This window comes from Pelophylax lessonae, assembly GCF_965119305.1.
Source record: "Pelophylax lessonae genome assembly, chromosome: 9".
Taxonomy (NCBI): Eukaryota; Metazoa; Chordata; class Amphibia; order Anura; family Ranidae; genus Pelophylax; species Pelophylax lessonae.
The window spans coordinates 99,110,049-99,132,811 of NC_138776.1; the positions used below are offsets into that span (position 1 = coordinate 99,110,049).

Below are 22,763 nucleotides of genomic sequence, written 5' to 3' on the forward strand. Positions count from 1 at the left end.
ACCACGGAAAGACTTATGCCTGTAAGACTGGGGCAGGAGAGTACTCTTGCCCCCCGTAACCCCTTTTATCAGGGTATCCAAAGCCTCGCCAAAAAGGCGAGACCCCGCGTAGGGAAAATCCGCCAGCGTCTTGCGAGATGATTGGTCGACCGACCAATTCTTCAGCCAAATCAGACGACGGTTCAGTACCGCCACGCTGGACAGGCGTGCAGCCAAGGGAGCTAAATTCAAGTTCACACAAGTACATGACACCCTGATGGAACTGGTCCACCATAGCCAACGTGGTAGGCGGAGCGGAATCAGCCGCCAAGGTGCGCCTGAGCATCTTGGTCCAATCAGCAACAGCCTGCGCCGCCATAATGGAAGCAAAAATAGGCTTCAGCATAGAACCAGCCACCACATAGGCATGACGGGCAAGAGACTCTATTCTCCTGTCCGTAGGGTCCCGGAAAACCGGGGTATCCTCGGAGGGCACCGCAGTAGCTTTGTTCAAAACGGCTACCGCATGATCCACCGGAGGCGCCACACACCAACGCTCGTCGGTGGCAGGTGCAAACGGATAAAGTAATTTAAACTTATTTGGCACAGTAAAAGGCTTCTTTAAATTGCGCCACTGTTCATTAACCGTATGGTGAAATTCAGCAGGGCAGGGAAAAACCTGCGCTGATTTGCGAGCCCTCTGCGTTCCGAAAGCAGACATCCTAGCAGGAGGAGTAGGCTCATCCTCCAAGTGCAAGGTGTCCTTTATGGAGGCAATCAGCTCATTCATGAGTGCAAGCTCTTCAGGCGAGCCAGGAGGAGAAACATCAACCCCCTGCACCTCAGGCTCTCCCTCAGACCCCGCAAGGTCCAAAGATGAGCGTGACCCTGAGAAGGGCACGCCAGCCCCAGCAGCCATATCGCCCTCTAAATCAGAGGAAATGGATAACCTGGCCCTTTTTGCGGATCGTTCAGCCAGCAGCATCTGCACCTGAGACACCAAGGAAGCCACTACAGTGGTCAGATCAGCCCCCTCGGGGGGTGCAGCAGCCCCCTGATCCCCCACCAGGGCGGGGGGAAACTTGCTATCCTGAGAATCCATGCCCCAGTACAGAAAAGCAATAAAGGTACTGGCCCTTTAAAACCACGGCGAGCGCAGCCCACCGCACACTGCTGTATGCACTGACCCTGCAGGGATAGACAAACACTGAGCAAGGAATGACAGGACAGACAGGTAAAAACCTGGAGAGAGCACACCAGACTGCTGCCACCGATCGCTGTTCCCGGGGAAAGAGGAAGTGATGCAATGCTGACTGATAGATATAGCCTATGGAAGGCTCCAGCAAAATGGCTGCTCGGCAGAGGGAAAAAGGCTACAATAAAATGGCGCCGCCATGTGCATGGACAGTATCGCCCGCCAAAATGGCGGTGAATGGCGCCAAAACACGGTGCTGCATAGAGACAGGGCCAGTCACAGTATACAGTCAAATAAAATCACCACACACACACATGTCTGCACTCAAACTGCACCCAGAGCATAATAAAACAGCAGAGCAGGATGGCCCCCCCCTCGCAGCCCACAGGCATGCAGCCACACAGGGATCTGACAGGGAGCCCGCAGTTACACAGACATGGAGGGTATACACAGCCACAGACTGACACCCATACAGAAGGTCCCCACACAGAAGGTGCTTACCGTACCAGATGGCGTGGGGAGCCGTCTCCAGCGACAAACAGCTATCAGGGTAGACAGGGAGTGCCGCAGCCAGGACGCTTGTGGACCGCAGTCATGGCGTCCAGTGAGGTAGCCACCTCACAGGCAGCATCCCTGCAGCGAACAGGGATGGGTCGTTCAATGTGCCAGGGCAAAATCTAAGCTGAACGCTCGATGGCAGGCTGGGGATCCATCCGGCTATCAGCCATGGGATGCAGGGCGGCCAGTCCGAGACCCAGCTCCGCATGATGATTCTTCATCAGAAGATCCCTAAACTAAGGCTGACAAGATAACAGCTAGCAAGGAAAATAGAAAAATACTCGAAATAAAATCAAAGAAAGGGTAGAAGGCTGAGACTGAGCCCCAGCACAGGATAGCCAGCTACTCCTAAGCTAGGCAAAGACAAACTGAGTTGGGAATGCTGGTGCAGGGAGGTATTGACTGAGGGGACAGCCCCTAGGGGTGTGTCTATGTTAAAAGCTTTGTATTAACAATTCTTGTTGCCTAGCTACTCCTACGGAGCAAAGGTCAATACCCATTGGTGACGAATTGGGAAGGGGCTGCGACTGTCGGAGGACGTAAGAGAAAAATAATTTTTTTAATTAAAAAATAAGAAAACAGTAAATTTAGGCCAATTTTTTTTCCATAACATGAAAGATAATGTTACGCCGAGTAAATAGATACCCAACATGTCATGCTTCAAAATTGCGCCCGCTCGCGGAATGTTGACAAACTTTGGTACTTAAAAATCCCATAGGCGACACTTTAAAAATTTCTATAGGTTACCAGCTTAGAGTTACAAAGGAGGTCTAGGGCTCAAATTAACGATCGCGGTGATACCTCATATGTGTGGTTTGAACAATGTTTACATATGTGAGCGGGACTTGCGTATGCGTTCGCTTCTGCGTATGCGTTCGCTTCTGCGTGCGAGCTAACGGGGACAGGGCGCTTTAATTTTTTTTCCCCCTATTTTATTTATTATTTTAGATTTTTACGCAGTTTTTTTTTTTCTTTTAAATTTGATCATTTTTATTCCTATTACAAGGAATGTAAACATTCCTTGTAATAGAAATAGCCATGACAGGACCTCTTTATTGTGAGATCTGGGGTCAAAAAGTCCTCAGATCTCACAAGGACACTAAAAAAAAAAAAAAAAAAAAGGGTTTAAAGAAAATTGGCTCTTTAAGGCGGTTGCTAGGCAACGACGTTTGACGTCGCTCCAGTCCTCCAGGACCATAGAGTCGAGTGAGGGCCATCTTGCCCTCACTCGACTTCCTGTCTGTGTGGAGAGAGGACAGAATCGTTTTCCCCGCTGCTGGCCGGTCCGGTAAGCGGGGAAAACGACCGGGACCCGGCGGGAGGGGGGGTGGGACCTCTTCCGCCGCACCGTAAGGGTGATCCCGCGGTGAATCCGCCACTGGGACTACCCTTACCTGAAAGCCGATCGCCCGCCGTTTTAAAAAATACAGGGGTTATGGCAGCTATTTGCTGCCATAACCCCGGTATTTAGCGTCAAAATACCGATGTACAACTGCGGTGGGCGGGCGGTAAGTGGTTAATGGTAGAGACAGAATACCAACAAAGAAATCCAGAAAAACTCATTTAAAAAAAGTTATAAATTGATTTGCATTTTAATGGGTGAAATTAGTATTTGACTGCTTCGCAAAACATGACTTAGTACTGGGTGGCTAAACCCTTGTTGGCAATCACAGAGGTCAGATGTTTCCTGTAGTTGGCCATCAGGTTTGCACACATCTCAGGAGGGATTTTGTCCCACTCCTCTTTGCAGATCCTCTCCAAGTCATTAAGGTTTCATTTGACATATGAGGCTGACATTTGGTAACATGAAAATCTTCAGCTCCCCCCACATATTTTCTATGGAATTAAGACTGGCTAGGCCACTCTAGAACCCTAATTTGCTTCTTCTTGAGCCACTCCTTTGTTGCCTTGGCCATGTTTTTTGGGTCATTGTCATGCTGGAATACCCATCCACGACCCATTTTCAATGCCCTGGCTGAGGGAAGGACGTTCTCACCCAAGAATTGACAGTACATGGCCCGTTCATTGTCCCTTATATGTGGTGAAGTTGTCCTGTCCCCTTAGCAGAAAACACCTCCAAAGCATATTGTTTGACGGTGGGAATGGTGTTCTTGGGGTCATAGGCAGCATTCCTCCTCCTCTAAACAGGAAGAATTGAGTTGATGCCAAAGAGCTCATCTGACCACAACACTTTCACACAGTTCTCCTCTGAATTATTCAGATGTTTATTAGCAACCTTCAGACGGGCCTGTACATGTGCTGTCTTGAGCAGGGGGACCTTGCAGACGCTGCAGGATTTCAGTCCTTCACAGCGTAGCGTGTTACCAATTGTTTTCTTGGTGACTATGGTCCCATCTGCCTTAAGATCATTGACAGGATTCTCTTGTGTAGTTCTGGGCTGATTCCTCACTGTTCTCATGATCATTGAAACTCCACGAGGTGAGATATTGCATGGAGCCCCAGTCTGAGGGAGATTGACAGTTATTTTGTGTTTCTTCTATTTGCCAATAATTTCACCAACTGTTGTCACCCTCTCACCAAGCTGCTTGATGGTGGTCTTGTAGCCAATTCCAGCCTTGTATAGGTCTACCATTTTGTCCCTGACATCCTTGGACAGCTCTTTGGTCTTGGCCATGGTGAAGAGATTGGAATCTGATTGATTGCTTCTGTGGACAGGTGTCTTTTATGCAGGTAACAAGCTGAGATTAGGAGCATTCCCTTTAAGAGAGTGCCCCTAATCTCAGCTCGTTACCTTTTTAGAAGACACCTGAGCCAGAAATCTTTCTGATAGAGGATCAAATACTTATTTCACTCATTAAAATGCAAATCAATTTATAACTTTTTTGAAATGTGTTTTTCTTGATTTTTGTTGTTGTTATTCTGTCTCTCACTGTTAAAATAAACCTACCATTAAAATTATAGACGGATCATTTCTTTGTCAGTGGGCAAATGTACAAAATCAGCAGGGGATCAAATACTTTTTTCCCTAACTGTAAGCCCGTTTGTTTAAAAAACAAAGTACTGTACATACTTCAACCACATACAGCAATTAGAAGACAATATTGTTTGCAATAGTTGTTCTTCAGCTCACCCAAAGACTGTTTTGTTTTTGTGATGGTCACAGTCACCAGCTCATATTCCTCCTCTTTGTCCTCACTAAAGCCATTCTGTGAAACCTGCTCGGGTTCTTGGTGATTGCTTTCTAATCGTATAGGCCTTAGCTTGATATCAGTGTTGGATGGATTCAGAGAGACCCCTCCGAAGATCTGAGACAAGATTGGCCTGGATTTCTTAGCCTTGCTTATGACTGAATATGCCTCATCCTTTTTTTCTTTTGATTTACTGCGAGTAGTTCTAGGCACTCGAGAATCCTCACTCGTATGTTTTGGGTCCTTTCTACTTCTTGTAGGCAAAGATTTGTTGTCACTGGTTACCAATGTGGAGCCATCATTGAGCACGGAGGACAAATCAGACGACCTCTTGATGGGTTCAGTAAGGAGCCAGTTTGGCCGTTGTGGCCTAGAGGAAGACTTCTTCACAGTAGTATTTTGGGCATCAAAGGAATCGACTGGCACATCTTCAAGTGGGGTAAAGTTTTTAGGATATGTTCGTTTGACATCATTTGGATCTAAAACTTGTAGCCTCTCCATTTCCCCAGGAAGCGACTTGCTGCCGTTAACATCATCTACTGGTTTAAGCTGGAAAGTTCCTCTATGATCTAATAAAAAAAATAAAAAAAAAAAACAATGAACAGGCAATGTCAAATCTTACTTTAACTCTTCCTGCACAGTACACCTTGGGGACAGGAAGGATTGGAAGTCATGCGACCACTGTAATTGGCCGTCACAGTGGTCACATGATGGGGGGGGGGGGGGGTCCCACTAACTCCTGAACATTCGTATTGTCCAAGAGCTGTCTTTGGCAGCTAGGTCACTGAGCTGGGAGCGTCCATTGAGTGCGCCCTCAGCTCAGAAGGTATGCCGTCCATAGACACATATGTGCGCCATGTGGGCGTTAAAGCCCACCTTCTTTGCCGCTACGCATATGCATTACATGGGCAGTAAGAGGTTACACTGTACTGATCAACAGATCCAATTTCAATCTTTGTCCAATCTCTGTTCACTCTATCCAATCCATACAAAAAAGTTTTGGCTGGACATAAACTTTAGGAATCCCCCCCCCACCCCATCAAGTACCACAAATACAAATTTTGGTTCAAAATGTTCAAACACCGCCTCAGTGGCAGAATGAATGCATCCAAAACGTAAACGTTAAGCTTTTCTTTTACTACTCACCTCTGTTATTTCAGGGTAAATTCTTTACATACAGTGCCTTGCGAAAGTATTCGGCCCCCTTGAACTTTTCGACCTTTTGCCACATTTCAGGCTTCAAACATAAAGATATAAAACTGTAATTTTTTGTGAAGAATCAAAAACAAGTGGGACACAATCATGAAGTGGAACAAAATTTATTGGATATTTCAAACTTTTTGAACAAATAAAAAAACTGAAAAATTGGGCGTGCAAAATTATTCAGCCCCCTTAAGTTAATACTTTGTAGAGCCACCTTTTGCTGCGATTACAGCTGTAAGTCGCTTGAGGTATGTCTCTATCAGTTTTGCACAGTGAGAGACTGAAAATTTTGCCCATTCCTCCTTGCAAAACAGCTCAAACTCAGTGAGGTTGGATGGAGAGCTTTGTGAACAGCAGTTTTCAGTTCTTTCCACAGATTCTCGTTTGGATTCAGGTCTGGACTTTGACTTGGCCATTCTAACACCTGGATATGTTTATTTGTGAACCATTCCATTGTAGATTTTGCTTTATGTTTTGGATCATTGTCTTGTTGGAAGACAAATCTCCGTCCCAGTCTCAATGGTCCTGTATTTGGCTCCATCCATCTTCCCATCAATTTTAACCATCTTCCCTGTCCCTGCTGAAGAAAAGCAGGCCCAAACCATGATGCTGCCACCATGTTTGACAGTGGGGATGGTGTGTCCAGGGTGATGAGCTGTGTTGCTTTTACGCCAAACATAACGTTTTGCATTGTTGCCAAAAAGTTTGATTTTGGTTTCATCTGAGCAGAGCACCTTCTTCCACATGTTTGGTGTGTCTCCCAGGTGGCTTGTGGCAAACTTTAAACGGCACTTTTTATGGATATGTTTAAGAAATGGCTTTCTTCTTGCCACTCTTCCATAAAGGCCAGATTTGTGCAGTATGCGACTGATTGTTGTCCTATGGACAGAGTCTCCCATCTCAGCTGTAGATCTCTGCAGTTCATCCAGAGTGATCATGGGACTCTTGGCTGCATCTCTGATCAGTCTTCTCCTTGTATGAGATGAAAGTTTAGAGGGACGGCCAGGTCTTCGTAGATTTGCAGTGGTCTGATACTCCTTCTATTTCAATATTATCGCTTGCACAGTGCTCCTTGGGATGTTTAAAGCTTGGGAATTCTTTTTGTATCCAAATCCGGCTTTAAACTTCTCCACAACAGTATCTCGGACCTGCCTGGTGTGATCCTTGTTCTTCATGATGCTTTCTGCGCTTTAAACGGACCTCTGAGACTATCACAGCGCAGGTGCATTTATACGGAGACTTGATTGCACACAGGTGGATTCTATTTATCATCATCATTAGTCTTTTAGGTCAACATTGGATCATTCAGAGATCCTCACTGAACTTCTGGAGAGAGTTTGCTGCACTGAAAGTAAAGGGGCTGAATAATTTTGCACGCCCAATTTTTCAGTTTTCTATTTGTTAACAAAGTTTGAAATATCCAATAAATTTCGTTCCACTTCATGATCGTGTCCCACTTGTTGTTGATAATTCACAAAAAATTACAGTTTTATATCTTTATGTTTGAAGCCTGAAATGTGGCAAAAGGTCGAAAAATTCAAGGGGGCTGAATACTTTAGCAAGGCACTGTATTAGGCTGCTAATATGTCATCAACACTCTGCTTCATATAATCAATTGTGACCTCTGCTGGCCATTCTTGGTACAGCTCTACACTAAGACTACACCATTGTTGAATATCCTTGCAGCTAAAATGGCATTTTCTTGTGCATTAGCTAAAAAGAAAAAGGAATAGATTGGTTAAACCATTACTGACCTGGAACCGGAGTAACAAGATGCTTCCTTGGAAGTGTGTCATATCTGGCAGGTCTAAGTGCAGGAGATGCCACTGTAATACAAAAACACAATGATGGCAATATTAGATCATATGGAATGAGATGGGATTAAAGCTGAAATTCATCGAACTAATTTTTTTGCTACATTTACCCTGAGAGAAGGTTTCTACAACAACCATTAGCCTGCAGGACATGGGACAAACATCATTATAGGCTAGTTATGTGACTTGTGTGCACAGCGTGGGCACAGATTCACTTTAATAACAAACGCAGATTAGGGCGTCTTTACTTCAGCCTCTGCTGACAGCTTCCCTCACCTACCTTCATTACTAGAATTGGCATAAAAAAAAAAAATTGTGACATTTGTCCTTGGTGGTAGAGTAGCTAGATATGAACATTTTCCAGAATAGTTAGTATTGCCATTATGGCAAACATTGTGGGTGTTGTGTGTTCCTCTTTATGCATGCTTTGGCCATGTCCAACTAGGTATGAATTGGAAAGAATGCAGTAAGAACTTTTTTTTTTATTGCACACAGTGCATGTATGACCCAACTAAATTAGATAAAAGCTGAAAAAGATTCATGGAAGCCTAGGGATGGAATGTTATATGCTTCCAATACACAAGCATGAGAGCACCAGGTGAAAAACAACAGTTATATTGTATATATGGTTGCATGCAAACATTCAAACCTCCAGGTTAAACTGGTTCTAAAGGCAGAAGGGTTTTTTTTTTTTTGTTTACCTTAAAGTATAACTAAAGGCAAAACTTTTTTTTTGGAAAAAGAGAGGGGGGGAATCTGCGCTTGTTTCACTAGATAATGATCCAGAAATAAGTTCCTAGAACTACGTATGTCACAAAATCCTGGTTGCAATGTAATACACGCTCCAATAGGTAAATGTGATGAAACTAAATAATGGAGTGGATACAAATCGAAATATGGGACTTCAGTGAAAAGTTTCTGTGACTTTGGTGAAAAAATTCATAGGTGCATATACAATAAAAGATAAATAAATGCAATATAATGATGACAAAATATCAACAATAAAAATGATAATCAATAAATATATAGTTGAAAAAATATTAATTAAAATTGTGAGGTGATAAACATGAATAGCAGTCCATGTGCAAAAAAAGTGCAGCTAATGCTTGAAAAGAAGGGTGAATTTCGTGACTCTTCACAGCAATTAAGTGACTTTCATGGAACTCCTGAAAGACGTGTCACTAGAAGTGAGCTATATCCTTTAATAGGTGTAATGGCCGCTCACCTCCAAAAACACCTCCGGAGAAGCCGGGTGACGTCACTTCCAGTCTACGAACTTCACAATGAAGCAAAGGTCTAGATTCAAACCAGGATCAGAATCCACACCTCTATAGCGGTAACAGCCCATAATCTGAGTGTCTAACCTCTATGCCAATCCTGTGGACAAATTTTACCTCTATGTTGACCTATATGGTTTAATATGGACACGCTCTACATTTCACACAGCAAGAGACCTATGTTGCCAGAGCATGCAATGTCTGAAGAGCCAGCTTAGTGGTTAAGTAGCTTGTCTTCAACCAAGAATTTCTAGCCTGCTAGAAGTTCATATCCCAGTCTTATTTGGTTGACTGTGCTGAACAGTTTTTTAAGGTGTGAATATCGAGCTTACCATAACACAAACTCAAATTTCTACATTATTGTCTCACTTGTGACAGTTATGCTACTGTCATTGTAGTAAAATTGAAACTGTAATGGCCTCATTTAAATTTGAACTTGCAACCAAAGACACATTGAAAGGCTATATACATAACCCCTAAACCACCAGCTCAGCTCCAGCATAGCTTGATTCACTCACTATAACTTAGTATGAAAGTCAACCATTCATCAGCCAAACAAAATTTGGCCATCAATGGTGAAGCAGCAATAGCTCACAGGTTAAAGCGGAGTTCCACCCTAGTTATACATTTTTTTATAAAAATACCCCCGGGACAGTCAGGGCTAGCACATTCCACAATGGATAGCCTCTGATCTGTCCCGGGTTGCACTTACCTTTCAGGAGAAATACTTACCTTGAAATTGTCTTCTCCAGCGCTGCCATCTCGGGTGTGGGCAGCTTGAAGCCAGCGCGATCCTCTTCCGCGTCCTCTTCGGTCCTCTTCCTCCTTCTTCGGTCCCACGATGCACTGCAGCGGCCCCGACGTCACTTCCGGGTCGCGCGCGTCATCCCTCCACAGCTTCTGGGCATGCCCAGAAGCTGTTTAGAAAGGAATGACGCGCGCGCCCCGGAACTGACGTCGGGGCCGGTGCAGGCGCAATGATTCCTGGGAGCGATGACGTTCAGCTCCCAGGAATCATTGCAAAAGCCAGGAAGTGACGAATCGCCGTGGCCGCCGAGGGGAGGAAGAAGGAAGTAAGGTGAGTATATTTTCTCTAAAAGGTAAGTGAAAAAAAAAAAAAAAATTGCGATTATCCATTTGTTTTTCAGGTGACCGGGAGCGAGAAGATGGAGGTAAGTATAAATTTCGGGTGGAACTCCGCTTTAAGTACTCGCACAGCAATGGGAGACTTCCTAATAGGCATGGGTTCAAATCCACATGTTGGCCTTCATCAGTGAAGGAGCCACTCCATGCAGGTTAAGTACTCTGACAGCCAGCGTAGCCGTGGGAGACTTCCTGAAGACATAGGATCTTATCCTGATGTTGGCTCCGTGTGACCTTGGACAAGTCACTTTATCACACTGGGTCCCAGCTTTCAATCCTTAGATTCGAGGGTTCACAAAATGTATGTGTTGAAGCTATAAGTCTTCATCTATATATAATGAAGCTGCTCTGAGTAAGAGCAGCTGTTATTAAAACATTCTTATAATGCATCCTTCGATGTCTTGCAATATATTTATTTCTATTGTAGGAGATGAATTTCACAATGGAGCAGCTGTCAAGGTTCGAACCAGGATCAGCATCCAAGCTTCAATAGAGGCATTGGCCCATAAGCTGAGTAGCTAACCTCTACACCAATCCTGCAGACAAGCTTTTTTTCTCTATGTTGACTTATATGGTTTAATATGGACATGCTCTACATTTCACACAGCAAGAGACCTATGTTGCCATAACATAGTATGAAAGTCAACCATTCATAAGCCAAACAAAATTTGGCCATCACTGCTGAAGCAGCCATAGCTCACAGGTTAAGTGGCTTGCACAGCCTTGGGAGACTTCCTGACCGGCATGGGTTCAAATCCACATGTTGGCCTTCACCAGTGAAGGAGCCACTCCACGCAGGTTAAGTACTCTGACGGCCAGCGTAGCCATGGGAGACTTCCTGAAGACATAGGATCTTATCCTGATGTTGGCTCCGTGTGACCTTGGACAAGTCACTTTATCACACTGGGTCCCAGCTTTCAATCCTTAGATTCGAGGGTTCATAAAACTTATGTGTTGAAGCTATAAGTCTTCATCTATATATAATGAAGCTGCTCTGAGTAAGAGCAGCTGTTATTAAAACATTCTTATAATGCATCCTTCGATGTCTTGCAATATATTTATTTCTATTGTAGGAGATGAATTTCACAATGGAGCAGCTGTCAAGGTTCGAACCAGGATCAGCATCCAAGCTTCAATAGAGGCATTGGCCCATAAGCTGAGTAGCTAACCTCTACACCAATCCTGCAGACAAGCTTTTTTTCTCTATGTTGACTTATATGGTTTAATATGGACATGCTCTACATTTCACACAGCAAGAGACCTATGTTGCCATAACATAGTATGAAAGTCAACCATTCATAAGCCAAACAAAATTTGGCCATCACTGCTGAAGCAGCCATAGCTCACAGGTTAAGTGGCTTGCACAGCCTTGGGAGACTTCCTGACCGGCATGGGTTCAAATCCACATGTTGGCCTTCACCAGTGAAGGAGCCACTCCACGCAGGTTAAGTACTCTGACGGCCAGCGTAGCCATGGGAGACTTCCTGAAGACATAGGATCTTATCCTGATGTTGGCTCCGTGTGACCTTGGACAAGTCACTTTATCACACTGGGTCCCAGCTTTCAATCCTTAGATTCGAGGGTTCATAAAACTTATGTGTTGAAGCTATAAGTCTTCATCTATATATAATGAAGCTGCTCTGAGTAAGAGCAGCTGTTATTAAAACATTCTTATAATGCATCCTTCGATGTCTTGCAATATATTTATTTCTATTGTAGGAGATGAATTTCACAATGGAGCAGCTGTCAAGGTTCGAACCAGGATCAGCATCCAAGCTTCAATAGAGGCATTGGCCCATAAGCTGAGTAGCTAACCTCTACACCAATCCTGCAGACAAGCTTTTTTTCTCTATGTTGACTTATATGGTTTAATATGGACATGCTCTACATTTCACACAGCAAGAGACCTATGTTGCCATAACATAGTATGAAAGTCAACCATTCATAAGCCAAACAAAATTTGGCCATCACTGCTGAAGCAGCCATAGCTCACAGGTTAAGTGGCTTGCACAGCCTTGGGAGACTTCCTGACCGGCATGGGTTCAAATCCACATGTTGGCCTTCACCAGTGAAGGAGCCACTCCACGCAGGTTAAGTACTCTGACGGCCAGCGTAGCCATGGGAGACTTCCTGAAGACATAGGATCTTATCCTGATGTTGGCTCCGTGTGACCTTGGACAAGTCACTTTATCACACTGGGTCCCAGCTTTCAATCCTTAGATTCGAGGGTTCATAAAACTTATGTGTTGAAGCTATAAGTCTTCATCTATATATAATGAAGCTGCTCTGAGTAAGAGCAGCTGTTATTAAAACATTCTTATAATGCATCCTTCGATGTCTTGCAATATATGTATTTCTATTGTTGCATTTATTGTAGGAGATGAATTTCACAATGGAGCAGCTGTCAAGATTCGAACCAGGATCAGCATCCTAGCCTCAATAGAGGCATTGGCCCATAAGCTGAGTAGCTAACCTCTACGCCAATCCTGCAGATAAGCTTTTTTCTCTATGTTGACTTATATGGTTTAATATGGACATGCTCTACATTTCACACAGCAAGAGACCTATGTTGCCATAACATAGTGTGAAAGTCAACCATTCATAAGCCAAACAAAATTTGGCCATCACTGGTGAAGCAGCCATAGCTCACAGGTTAAGTGGCTTGCACAGCCTTGGGAGACTTCCTGACCGGCATGGGTTCAAATCCACATGTTGGCCTTCACCAGTGAAGGAGCCACTCCACGCAGGTTAAGTACTCTGACGGCCAGCGTAGCCATGGGAGACTTCCTGAAGACATAGGATCTTATCCTGATGTTGGCTCCGTGTGACCTTGGACAAGTCACTTTATCACACTGGGTCCCAGTTTTCAATCCTTAGATTCGAGGGTTCATAAAACGTATGTGTTGAAGCTATAAGTCTTCATCTATATATAATGAAGCTGCTCTGAGTAAGAGCAGCTGTTATTAAAACATTCTTATAATGCATCCTTCGATGTCTTGCAATATATGTATTTCTATTGTTGCATTTATTGTAGGAGATGAATTTCACAATGGAGCAGCTGTCAAGATTCGAACCAGGATCAGCATCCAAGCCTCAATAGAGGCATTGGCCCATAAGCTGAGTAGCTAACCTCTACGCCAATCCTGCAGACAAGCTTTTTTCTCTATGTTGACTTATATGGTTTAATATGGACATGCTCTACATTTCACACAGCAAGAGACCTATGTTGCCATAACATAGTATGAAAGTCAACCATTCATAAGCCAAACAAAATTTGGCCATCACTGGTGAAGCAGCCATAGCTCACAGGTTAAGTGGCTTGCACAGCCTTGGGAGCACTTCCTGACCAGCATGGGTTCAAATCCACATGTTGGCCTTCACCAGTGAAGGAGCCACTCCACGCAGGTTAAGTACTCTGACGGCCAGCGTAGCCATGGGAGACTTCCTGAAGACATAGGATCTTATCCTGATGTTGGCTCCGTGTGACCTTGGACAAGTCACTTTATCACACTGGGTCCCAGCTTTCAATCCTTAGATTCGAGGGTTCATAAAACGTATGTGTTGAAGCTATAAGTCTTCATCTATATATAATGAAGCTGCTCTGAGTAAGAGCAGCTGTTATTAAAACATTCTTATAATGCATCCTTCGATGTCTTGCAATATATGTATTTCTATTGTTGCATTTATTGTAGGAGATGAATTTCACAATGGAGCAGCTGTCAAGATTCGAACCAGGATCAGCATCCAAGCCTCAATAGAGGCATTGGCCCATAAGCTGAGTAGCTAACCTCTACGCCAATCCTGCAGACAAGCTTTTTTCTCTATGTTGACTTATATGGTTTAATATGGACATGCTCTACATTTCACACAGCAAGAGACCTATGTTGCCATAACATAGTATGAAAGTCAACCATTCATAAGCCAAACAAAATTTGGCCATCACTGGTGAAGCAGCCATAGCTCACAGGTTAAGTGGCTTGCACAGCCTTGGGAGCACTTCCTGACCAGCATGGGTTCAAATCCACATGTTGGCCTTCACCAGTGAAGGAGCCACTCCACGCAGGTTAAGTACTCTGACGGCCAGCGTAGCCATGGGAGACTTCCTGAAGACATAGGATCTTATCCTGATGTTGGCTCCGTGTGACCTTGGACAAGTCACTTTATCACACTGGGTCCCAGCTTTCAATCCTTAGATTCGAGGGTTCATAAAACTTATGTGTTGAAGCTATAAGTCTTCATCTATATATAATGAAGCTGCTCTGAGTAAGAGCAGCTGTTATTAAAACATTCTTATAATGCATCCTTCGATGTCTTGCAATATATGTATTTCTATTGTTGCATTTATTGTAGGAGATGAATTTCACAATGGAGCAGCTGTCAAGAGTCGAACCAGGATCAGCATCCAAGCCTTGATAGAGGCAATGGCCCATAAGCTGAGTAGCTAACCTCTACGCCAATCCTGCAGACAAGCTTTTTTTCTCTATGTTGACTTATATGGTTTAATATGTTGCAATATTATGTAACATCTGAAGAGCCAGCTTAGAGGTTAGTTAGCTTGTCTTCAATGAAGAATTTATATCCTGCCAGAAGTTCACATCCCAGCCTTATTTGGTTGACTGTGCTGAACAGTTTTTTATGGTGTGAATACCGTAACACAAACTCAAATTTCTACATTATTGTCTCACTTGTGACAGTTATGCTACTGTCATTGTAGTAACATTGAAAATGTATGGTTCACAAAACGTATGTGTTGAAGTTATGGTTCACAAAACGTATGTGTTGAAGTTATAAGTCTTCATCTATATATAATGAAGCTGCTCTGAGTAAGAGCAGCTGTTATTAAAACATTCTTATAATGCACCCACGACGTCTTGCAATATATTTATCTCTATTTTGCATTTATTGTAGCAGATGAATTTCACAATGGAGCAGCTGTCAAGATTCGAACCAGGATCAGCATCCGAGCCTTGATAGAGGTATTGACCCATAAGCTTCACAATGGAGCAGGTGTCAAGATATGAACCATGATTAGCATGCAAGCCTCTAAAGAGGTATTGGCCCATCATCTCTGAGTGCTTAACCTCTAGGCCAGTCCTATGGACATATTTTACCACTATATTCACTTATATGGTTTAATATAGACACGCTCTACATTTGACACAGCAAGAGACCTATGTTGCCATAACATGCAAATCTAAAAAGCCAGCGTAGACTTTAGGTAGCTTGTCTTCAAACAAGCATCCCTATACTGCCAGAAGTTCAAATCCCAACCTTTGCTTATAACCTAAAGTGAATCAGTGTGTGCACTGCAATTTTCCAAGGTGTGATTGTTGAGCATAGAATTTAAACAAAACCATGTAGCTTACATGAGCTATTAGTATTTGATCATATATATTGTTTTAGTTCTATAGCATAGTTAGTGTAGTCCTGGTTCTGTAGGTCTCATCCATGTCAACTTGCCCCACCCATATTTGCACTGTATAAGCTTGAGCATGCTGTTTACCATTAGGTATTTGCTGACCAACTCAAACTGATCAGTCCCTGGTCAGTCTTTGCAAAATGGCAAATACCTAATGGTAAAGACTGACCAGGGACTGATCAGTTTGAGTTGGTCAGCATTAAAATAAACGCAAACCAAAAACCTTGTTTTTATGCAAAAGATTGATAGATGTAAGGGTGGATAGAAATGTGTAGATAGTTAATTGTGAATCTTAAGCATTGTTGCTCATTAGGCCAAAAAGCAATACCTAAACTTTAACATAAGCTTCTTACTTTAGAGAGAAATACTTTAAAGAGAACAACTAAAACTACTATTCTCACCACAGTTACATTTTTAAGTGAATGGTTTATATAAATTTGCACTTGTATCCAAAGACACATGACTCTTAAGTCTGTATGGTGTGTGTATATATTGTACAAAAACATACCTAAAACATTGGTTTATAAAGATAAAACACAAACTCATAATCGTTTCATATTCTTTATACTGTATAGTGATGAATAATGTCTTTGCAATGCAAAAATTCATTTTGCACCCCGATGTGCAGATGAACTGGTAAATGACAGCTGTGAATTTAAAGTGGTTGTTAAGCCACTTTGTTGCCTCCTTCCATTCTTTGTGTTTAATAATGTAAGGTGCCCCAGTGTGTGTGCTTTTTTTAAAAAAATGCCTTCTATACCTTATTTAAGAGTGCCACTCGGCGCTCTCCCCTCTCTCGGTTTGACAGCTACAGCGGGAGGAGGCAGGAATCCCCTGCTGATGTCAGTCGGGAAGGCAGAGGTGGCCAATCATGTGAGCGACGAGCAGTGCTCTGAAATAAGGTATAGAAGGCACTTTTTTTTAGAAGGCATTCTTTTTATAAAGCACAGACACCGGGGCACCTAACATTAGGAAACAGAGAGGATTGTATGAAAATGTAAATGTAATTTCAGCATCAGTAGGGGAGGGGGCAGGCACTATCACTAGCTGACAGCCAGGGAGGGAGAGGGGAGAGGAGGACAGAGGAGAGCTGCAGACGACGGAGGCACATAAACTGACCACGGTGTCAGGGCTCAGTAGCCATGATAAACTCTGGTCAGTGTACAGGGGGGAAGGCTGAACCAGGCAGGAGCAGCCAGGTATTTCAGGTGATAGAAGGGGCCAAAATTACACGGCACAAGTACTGTGCTGCATAACATGCTTTAAAGGAACAGGGAACAGGATCAATTTTTTTTTTTTTTTTTAGGGTAACAAACGCTTTACTTTATGTTTTTAAAATGTCAATATGTCAGACGTGTTTTTTCCACTTTCTTCATATTTAAAATCAAACTGCCAGTGTTTGAGGCACTGCATATAAGACCATGTTAATGTGTTGTAATTAAAATAATAATGTTAAAATTAGTAAAAGGATTATTTAGCAAAAAAATCAACTGAAAAGAGAAAAAAGCTAATGTATGCCCACCTAACACCCCAGTAAAAATCCATGCCAATCTCTTGGTTATCCACAGCACTCAGTGGTCCCTTTGGCTGACTTCTATTCTTTATAGACTACTGTACAGTTGTGGAGGACACAGGGAGGAATCAGTGCACAATGTCAGGGACACAGGAGATCAACTCTCCCAGAAGCGGCAGAAGAAACTTCTACTGGGTGTTACTTGCCTCTCCTGCTGTTGAATACATTTCCAATGCTGAGTATTCCATTGCAGGTACAGAGCTATTTAAAAAAGTTTTCTTGCAAGCTAAGGGCCTCTTATGGGCCTCTTATGGGCATGCATGCAATGGTGTGTTGTGCTGTTATTGCTTTTTGAATTGTACCCCCAACGCACCTCCAGAACTCTCCTGCACTGAAACACAGCACACAAAATGTGTTGCGATGCATTGCACTACAAAAAGTGCAGCATACCCAAAATGTTATTGCGTTGAAGTGTATAACTAGCCATTCACTTGGAATGGGCTACCTAATCCAGTGTGCTGCATGAGCTACCTAATCCAGTGTGCTGCAATGCATAATACAACAAGAGGGTGCTGATGAGGTCACAGGGCTGCTTCTCAGAATCTTGTGTGGTGGGCCCCTGCATGCACTATGCACTCTCCATACTACAGTGGAGCAAAAACTCTTTATAGGATTAAAAAGATTCTAAAGACAAGCTTTTTGTTTTTAAAAAATAAGATTCTAAAGGCAAGCTTTTTGTTTTTAAAAAATAACAAATATGTTATACTTACCTGCTATGTGCACAGAGCAGCCCCAATCCTCTGCTCCTGACTCCTCACCCCTGCTGAGTGCTCCCATAGCAAGCTGCTTACTATGGGGGCACTCTTGCGTTGTTGCTCCTGAGCAGGCTCTGTGTGTCCATTGGTCCGCCCCGCCCCCACAATCTCTCCTCACTGTGATTGAGACCAGTGGGAGCCATTTCCTCACTGTGATTGAGACCAGCAGGAGCCAATGGCTCCCACTACTGTCTCTGAGCCAATAAGGAGGGATAAGCTTTAATATAACTGTGAGCCAATAAGGAGGGATAAGCTTTAATATAACTGTAACTGCTTAGCCAATAAGGAGGGATAAGCTTAAATATAACTGTAACTGCACCAAAAGAGTAACACCTGCTCATAACGGTTTCAACAAATGGATAGGAATTCCATGTGTAGTTCTCTCCACCAGATTGCTTGAGCATCGAGGGATATAGGAAGCCATCCAAAATTAACATGTCTGCTTTGCGTCCACTGACAATTTTAGTGTCCCACCTGATCTGTTCTTGAGGGCATCGTATGCTTCCATCTCCAGGGAAATAACCATACTATCAAACCTCCCGAGATCTGTGAGTGCAATCAACCCTCTGCAAAATAAATACAATACACATACTATAAGTAACACACAGATATTGGGTACAGTTCAATAATATACTTCTTTACAGCTCTTAATGGGAGCGCACAATATGTAAATATATGTCATCTCTTCTGTGACCAAAGGCTACTGTGACCATCTCTTCTGTGACCAAAGGCTACTGTGACCAAAGGTGTAAGTAGAACCTTCAGGGCCCCCGGTGTAAGGAAATTTGAAGGGCCCCCCTAGCCCCTGACCGGGGCCCTTCCCACTGATCCTAGGGCTCTTTACTCCCATCACAAGTGTGACTTTTGCAACCATGGTAGTTCCACCACTGGTGTCAGGAGCTTTTTATTTTTGTCTTTTTTTTTTTTTACCATTTTATTTTATTTGTTTACAATTTTATTTTTTACTACTTTTTACATCATTTTAGGGCCCGTGGTGGGGGCTTTGGTGAAATATCAGGGGTTTAAACAGACCCCTGATGTCTCACTTTTGAGGCAGGGAAAGGGACTGAGGACAGATTCATCAGTCCATTCATTCTATGCAGCTGAGGCTGCAGAGAAATGAACAGGAATAGCTCTGTACAGATCTTCCCGTTCATTTATAAAAGGAGGCAACACAGTTTACTATGCCCTGGCTATAAAATGAATTAAGAAAAAAAAACACAGTCAGTGATGTGTACTGTATCATTTTTCAAAACATTCTTTTTGAAATTCACTAAAAGAAAACTCTGCTAAAATTCCACATGTGCTATTTCTTGAAGTGATGCTGTGTTTTAGCAGTGAAAACTTGTTGTATTTAAAAGCTGGTAGCCAAAGGTGTCTTTGATAACCAGGGAATAGCTGGCTGTTAAGGAGCCAGCACCCGCTGCGCCTTTAACAACTATGACTCAACTGTTGTCAGTGGAATTCCCCGCTGACAACAGAATACAAAACAGTGTGCGGGGACCCCCAATCCATACCAGGCCCTTTGAGTCTGGTAAAAAAGTTTGAGGGGGACCACATGCCAAAATTAAAAAAAAAAAAAGCATTGGGTTCCCCCTAAAATTCATATTAGAACTTTATCCGAGCATGCAGCCCAACAGGCTAGGAAAGGGGGAGATGAGCGAGTGACTACCCCCCAAGCACCTTGTCCCCATGTTGATGAGGACAAGGCCCTCTTCCCCACAACCCTGGCCTGGTGGTTGTAGTGGTGTGGGGGGGGGGGGGGGTGACTTATCCGAATCTGGAAGCCCCTTTTAACAAGGGGGCCCTTGAGTCCCAGCTCCTCCCCAAGTGAATAAATATTGGGTACATAGAACCTCTACTCATTCACCAAAAAAATGGGCAAAGTAAGTAAAAACTGTTGCAGAGTGCGATTACTGGGTGCAGTGGAGTCGATCCAGATCAGACATTGTGGAGTAACAGGAACTGGCTTCTTTATTGGAACATAACCACTAAATAGCAAAGATGTCACCTCACATGGTAAGAAAACCACAGACAGGAAAAATAAAACCAACAAGTACAGTACAATGTACAGGAAATACAACACATCATAGAAAATGCATAGCATATCACTGAGCATTAGCGACATCTAGTGTCCTGTTTGTTAACTGCAGTCAATAGGCTAAGCTGAAAGTTGTTGTATCTCCAACAAAAACAAAAAGACAATTTTTGGCAATCCTTTATTAAAAAGAGCCCCGCCCCCCTAAAAATAAATAAATGTCCCCTGAAGTATATCCAGTGTCAATCAGAATGAACGCCAGTTGCCGTCCCGCACGAAAAAAAAATAATAATGTTTGGCTCCCGCTGAAGGACAGCTCTGCTGCCTACCTAAACTAAGAAGTGGATTATAACCAGTGACTTTACCAGATGACCACGTCCCTTTGTGACATCATCGACCCACCATGCCCTGCTGACAACAGATAAGTCACAGTTGTTAAGGACGTGGCGGGTGCTGGCTCTACACATGCTTTACACTGGTTATCAAGAACGCAAGCGGCTACCGCCTTTAATGTTTTCACTGCTAAAATACTGCATCATTTTGAAATAGCACATGCAGTATTTAAGTAGCATTTATAAGTCAATTTAAAAAAAATGTTTTTCAAAACGCTATGAGGTATTTCACTGCTGATCTTAAAGCTGTAGACACCTCTTCATGAATGGGGCCCATTATCTTTCAATTTTGTACCTAAGTGCCTTTATTAAAAGGATAACTGCAAAGCAGGATCTTACCTAATATCTCGTAAAAGGAGAAGCTTCTCAGGGCGGTCCAGAATGGCGAGCAATGGTCTTACCAAATCTTCAATTCCTCCTTCTTGGATATACTGTACAAGAAAAAAATGTAGTTTACTCTTACTAATTATAAATGGCAGACACTTGTCTATAGAGAAGGACCAAATAATAAATGGAAGATGTACTGTATTATGACAGAATCTGTCCTTGTCTGTGACTGTTATGTGACTTGTTTTTTATACTTAAAGAAGTATAGTCAAAGCTATTTTGGCTGTACTTCTCCTGGGCATTAGAGATGTATAGAACTGTTCGCCGGCGAACAGTTCCCGGCGAACTTAGCATGTTCGCGTTCGCCGCTGCCGGCGAACATATGCGATGTTCGGTCCGCCCCCCATAAGACATCATTGAGGCAAACTTTGACCCTGAACTTTACAGTCAGCAGACACATTTCCAGCCAATCAGCGTACCTCCCTCCCACACCCTCCCACCTCCTATAAATAAGCAAAGGCAGCATCCATCTTAGATCATTCTGAAGCAGTGTGTGTAGTGAGAGTAGGGAGAGCTGCTGCTGCTGCTGCTGCTGTTAAGCTAGGGACAGTTAGTCAGTGTTCCTGGTCTTGCAGTGTTCTTGGTCCACTACTGCTGTAATATCAGCACCCCAAAAAGCCCTTCTAAGGGCTGGTATTTGTGTTTTTTTTATATATATATATATATATATATATATATATATATATATATATACCTAGCGTCCCCAAAAGCCCTTTTAAGGGATGGTAATTGAGTTGTTTCTTCATATATATATATATATATATATATATCTATATCTATCTAGTGTCCCCAAAAGCCCTTTTAAGGGCTGGTAATTGAGGATTTTTTTATTTATATATATACATATATATATATATATATATAGTGTCCCCAAAAGCCCTTTTAAGGGCTGGTAAGGTAATAGATTTTTTTCTTTTTATATATATATATATATATATATATATATATATATATATCTATTGTACACTGCAGTTGCCTGCCCGCTGTGTGTGAGAGGCCACAGACCTACCACAGACTGTACTGTGTGCACACCACACTCATTTCGGGTGGCACAGGCACAGTACCTGGCATTTTAAAAAATATTTTTTTTTCCTCTGTCATAATTGCAGTGAGTGCTGTGTCAGGTCCACAGAGTGCACTGTACCCACTGCAGTGCACTGCCCACCACTGATATATATACGTTGGCACAGCATCTTGTTGCAATAAATTGAAAAAAAAAATATTTTTTATTATTGCAGTTGCCTGGGCTGCCAGTGACTGTCAGGTCCACAGAGTGTACTGTGCCCACTGCAGTGCCACTGTGTGCCCACCCACCACTGATATATAAGGTGGCACAGCAGCTTGCAAAGTAAAAAAAATATATATTTTTTTTTAAATTGCAGTTGCCTGGGTGCCAGTGACTGCTGTCAGGTCCACAGAGAGTGTACTGTGCCACTGCCCACCCACCACTGATATATAAGGTGGCACAGCAGCTTGCAAAGTAAAATAAAATATATTTTTTTAAATTGCAGTTGCCTGGGTGCCAGTGACTGCTGTCAGGTCCACAGAGAGTGTACTGTGCCACTGCCCACCCACCACTGATATATAAGGTGGCACAGCAGCTTGCAAAGTAAAATAAAATATATATTTTTTTAAATTGCAGTTGCCTGGGTGCCAGTGACTGCTGTCAGGTCCACAGAGAGTGTACTGTGCCACTGCCCACCCACCACTGATATATAAAGTGGCACAGCAGCTTGCAAAGTAAAAAAATATATATATATTTTTTAAATTGCAGTTGCCTGGGTGCCAGTGACTGCTGTCAGGTCCACAGAGAGTGTACTGTGCCACTGCCCACCCACCACTGATATATAAAGTGGCACAGCAGCTTGCAAAGTAAAAAAA

General features: G+C 43.0%; 1 protein-coding gene across 1 annotated transcript in view; it reads right to left on the reverse strand.

The window, feature by feature from the left end:
* The window catches only part of PDZD7 (PDZ domain containing 7), a 148,536-nt gene that overhangs the window by 11,900 nt on the left and 113,873 nt on the right, over window positions 1-22,763 (reverse strand). Inside the window, exons 12-15 of the mRNA XM_082268408.1 lie at window positions 20,835-20,926; window positions 18,540-18,631; window positions 7,839-7,910; window positions 4,824-5,450 (exon numbers count right to left, since the gene is read on the reverse strand). Coding sequence (XP_082124534.1) covers window positions 4,824-5,450; window positions 7,839-7,910; window positions 18,540-18,631; window positions 20,835-20,926 — 883 coding nt within the window. The remainder of the gene's footprint in view (window positions 1-4,823; window positions 5,451-7,838; window positions 7,911-18,539; window positions 18,632-20,834; window positions 20,927-22,763) is intronic.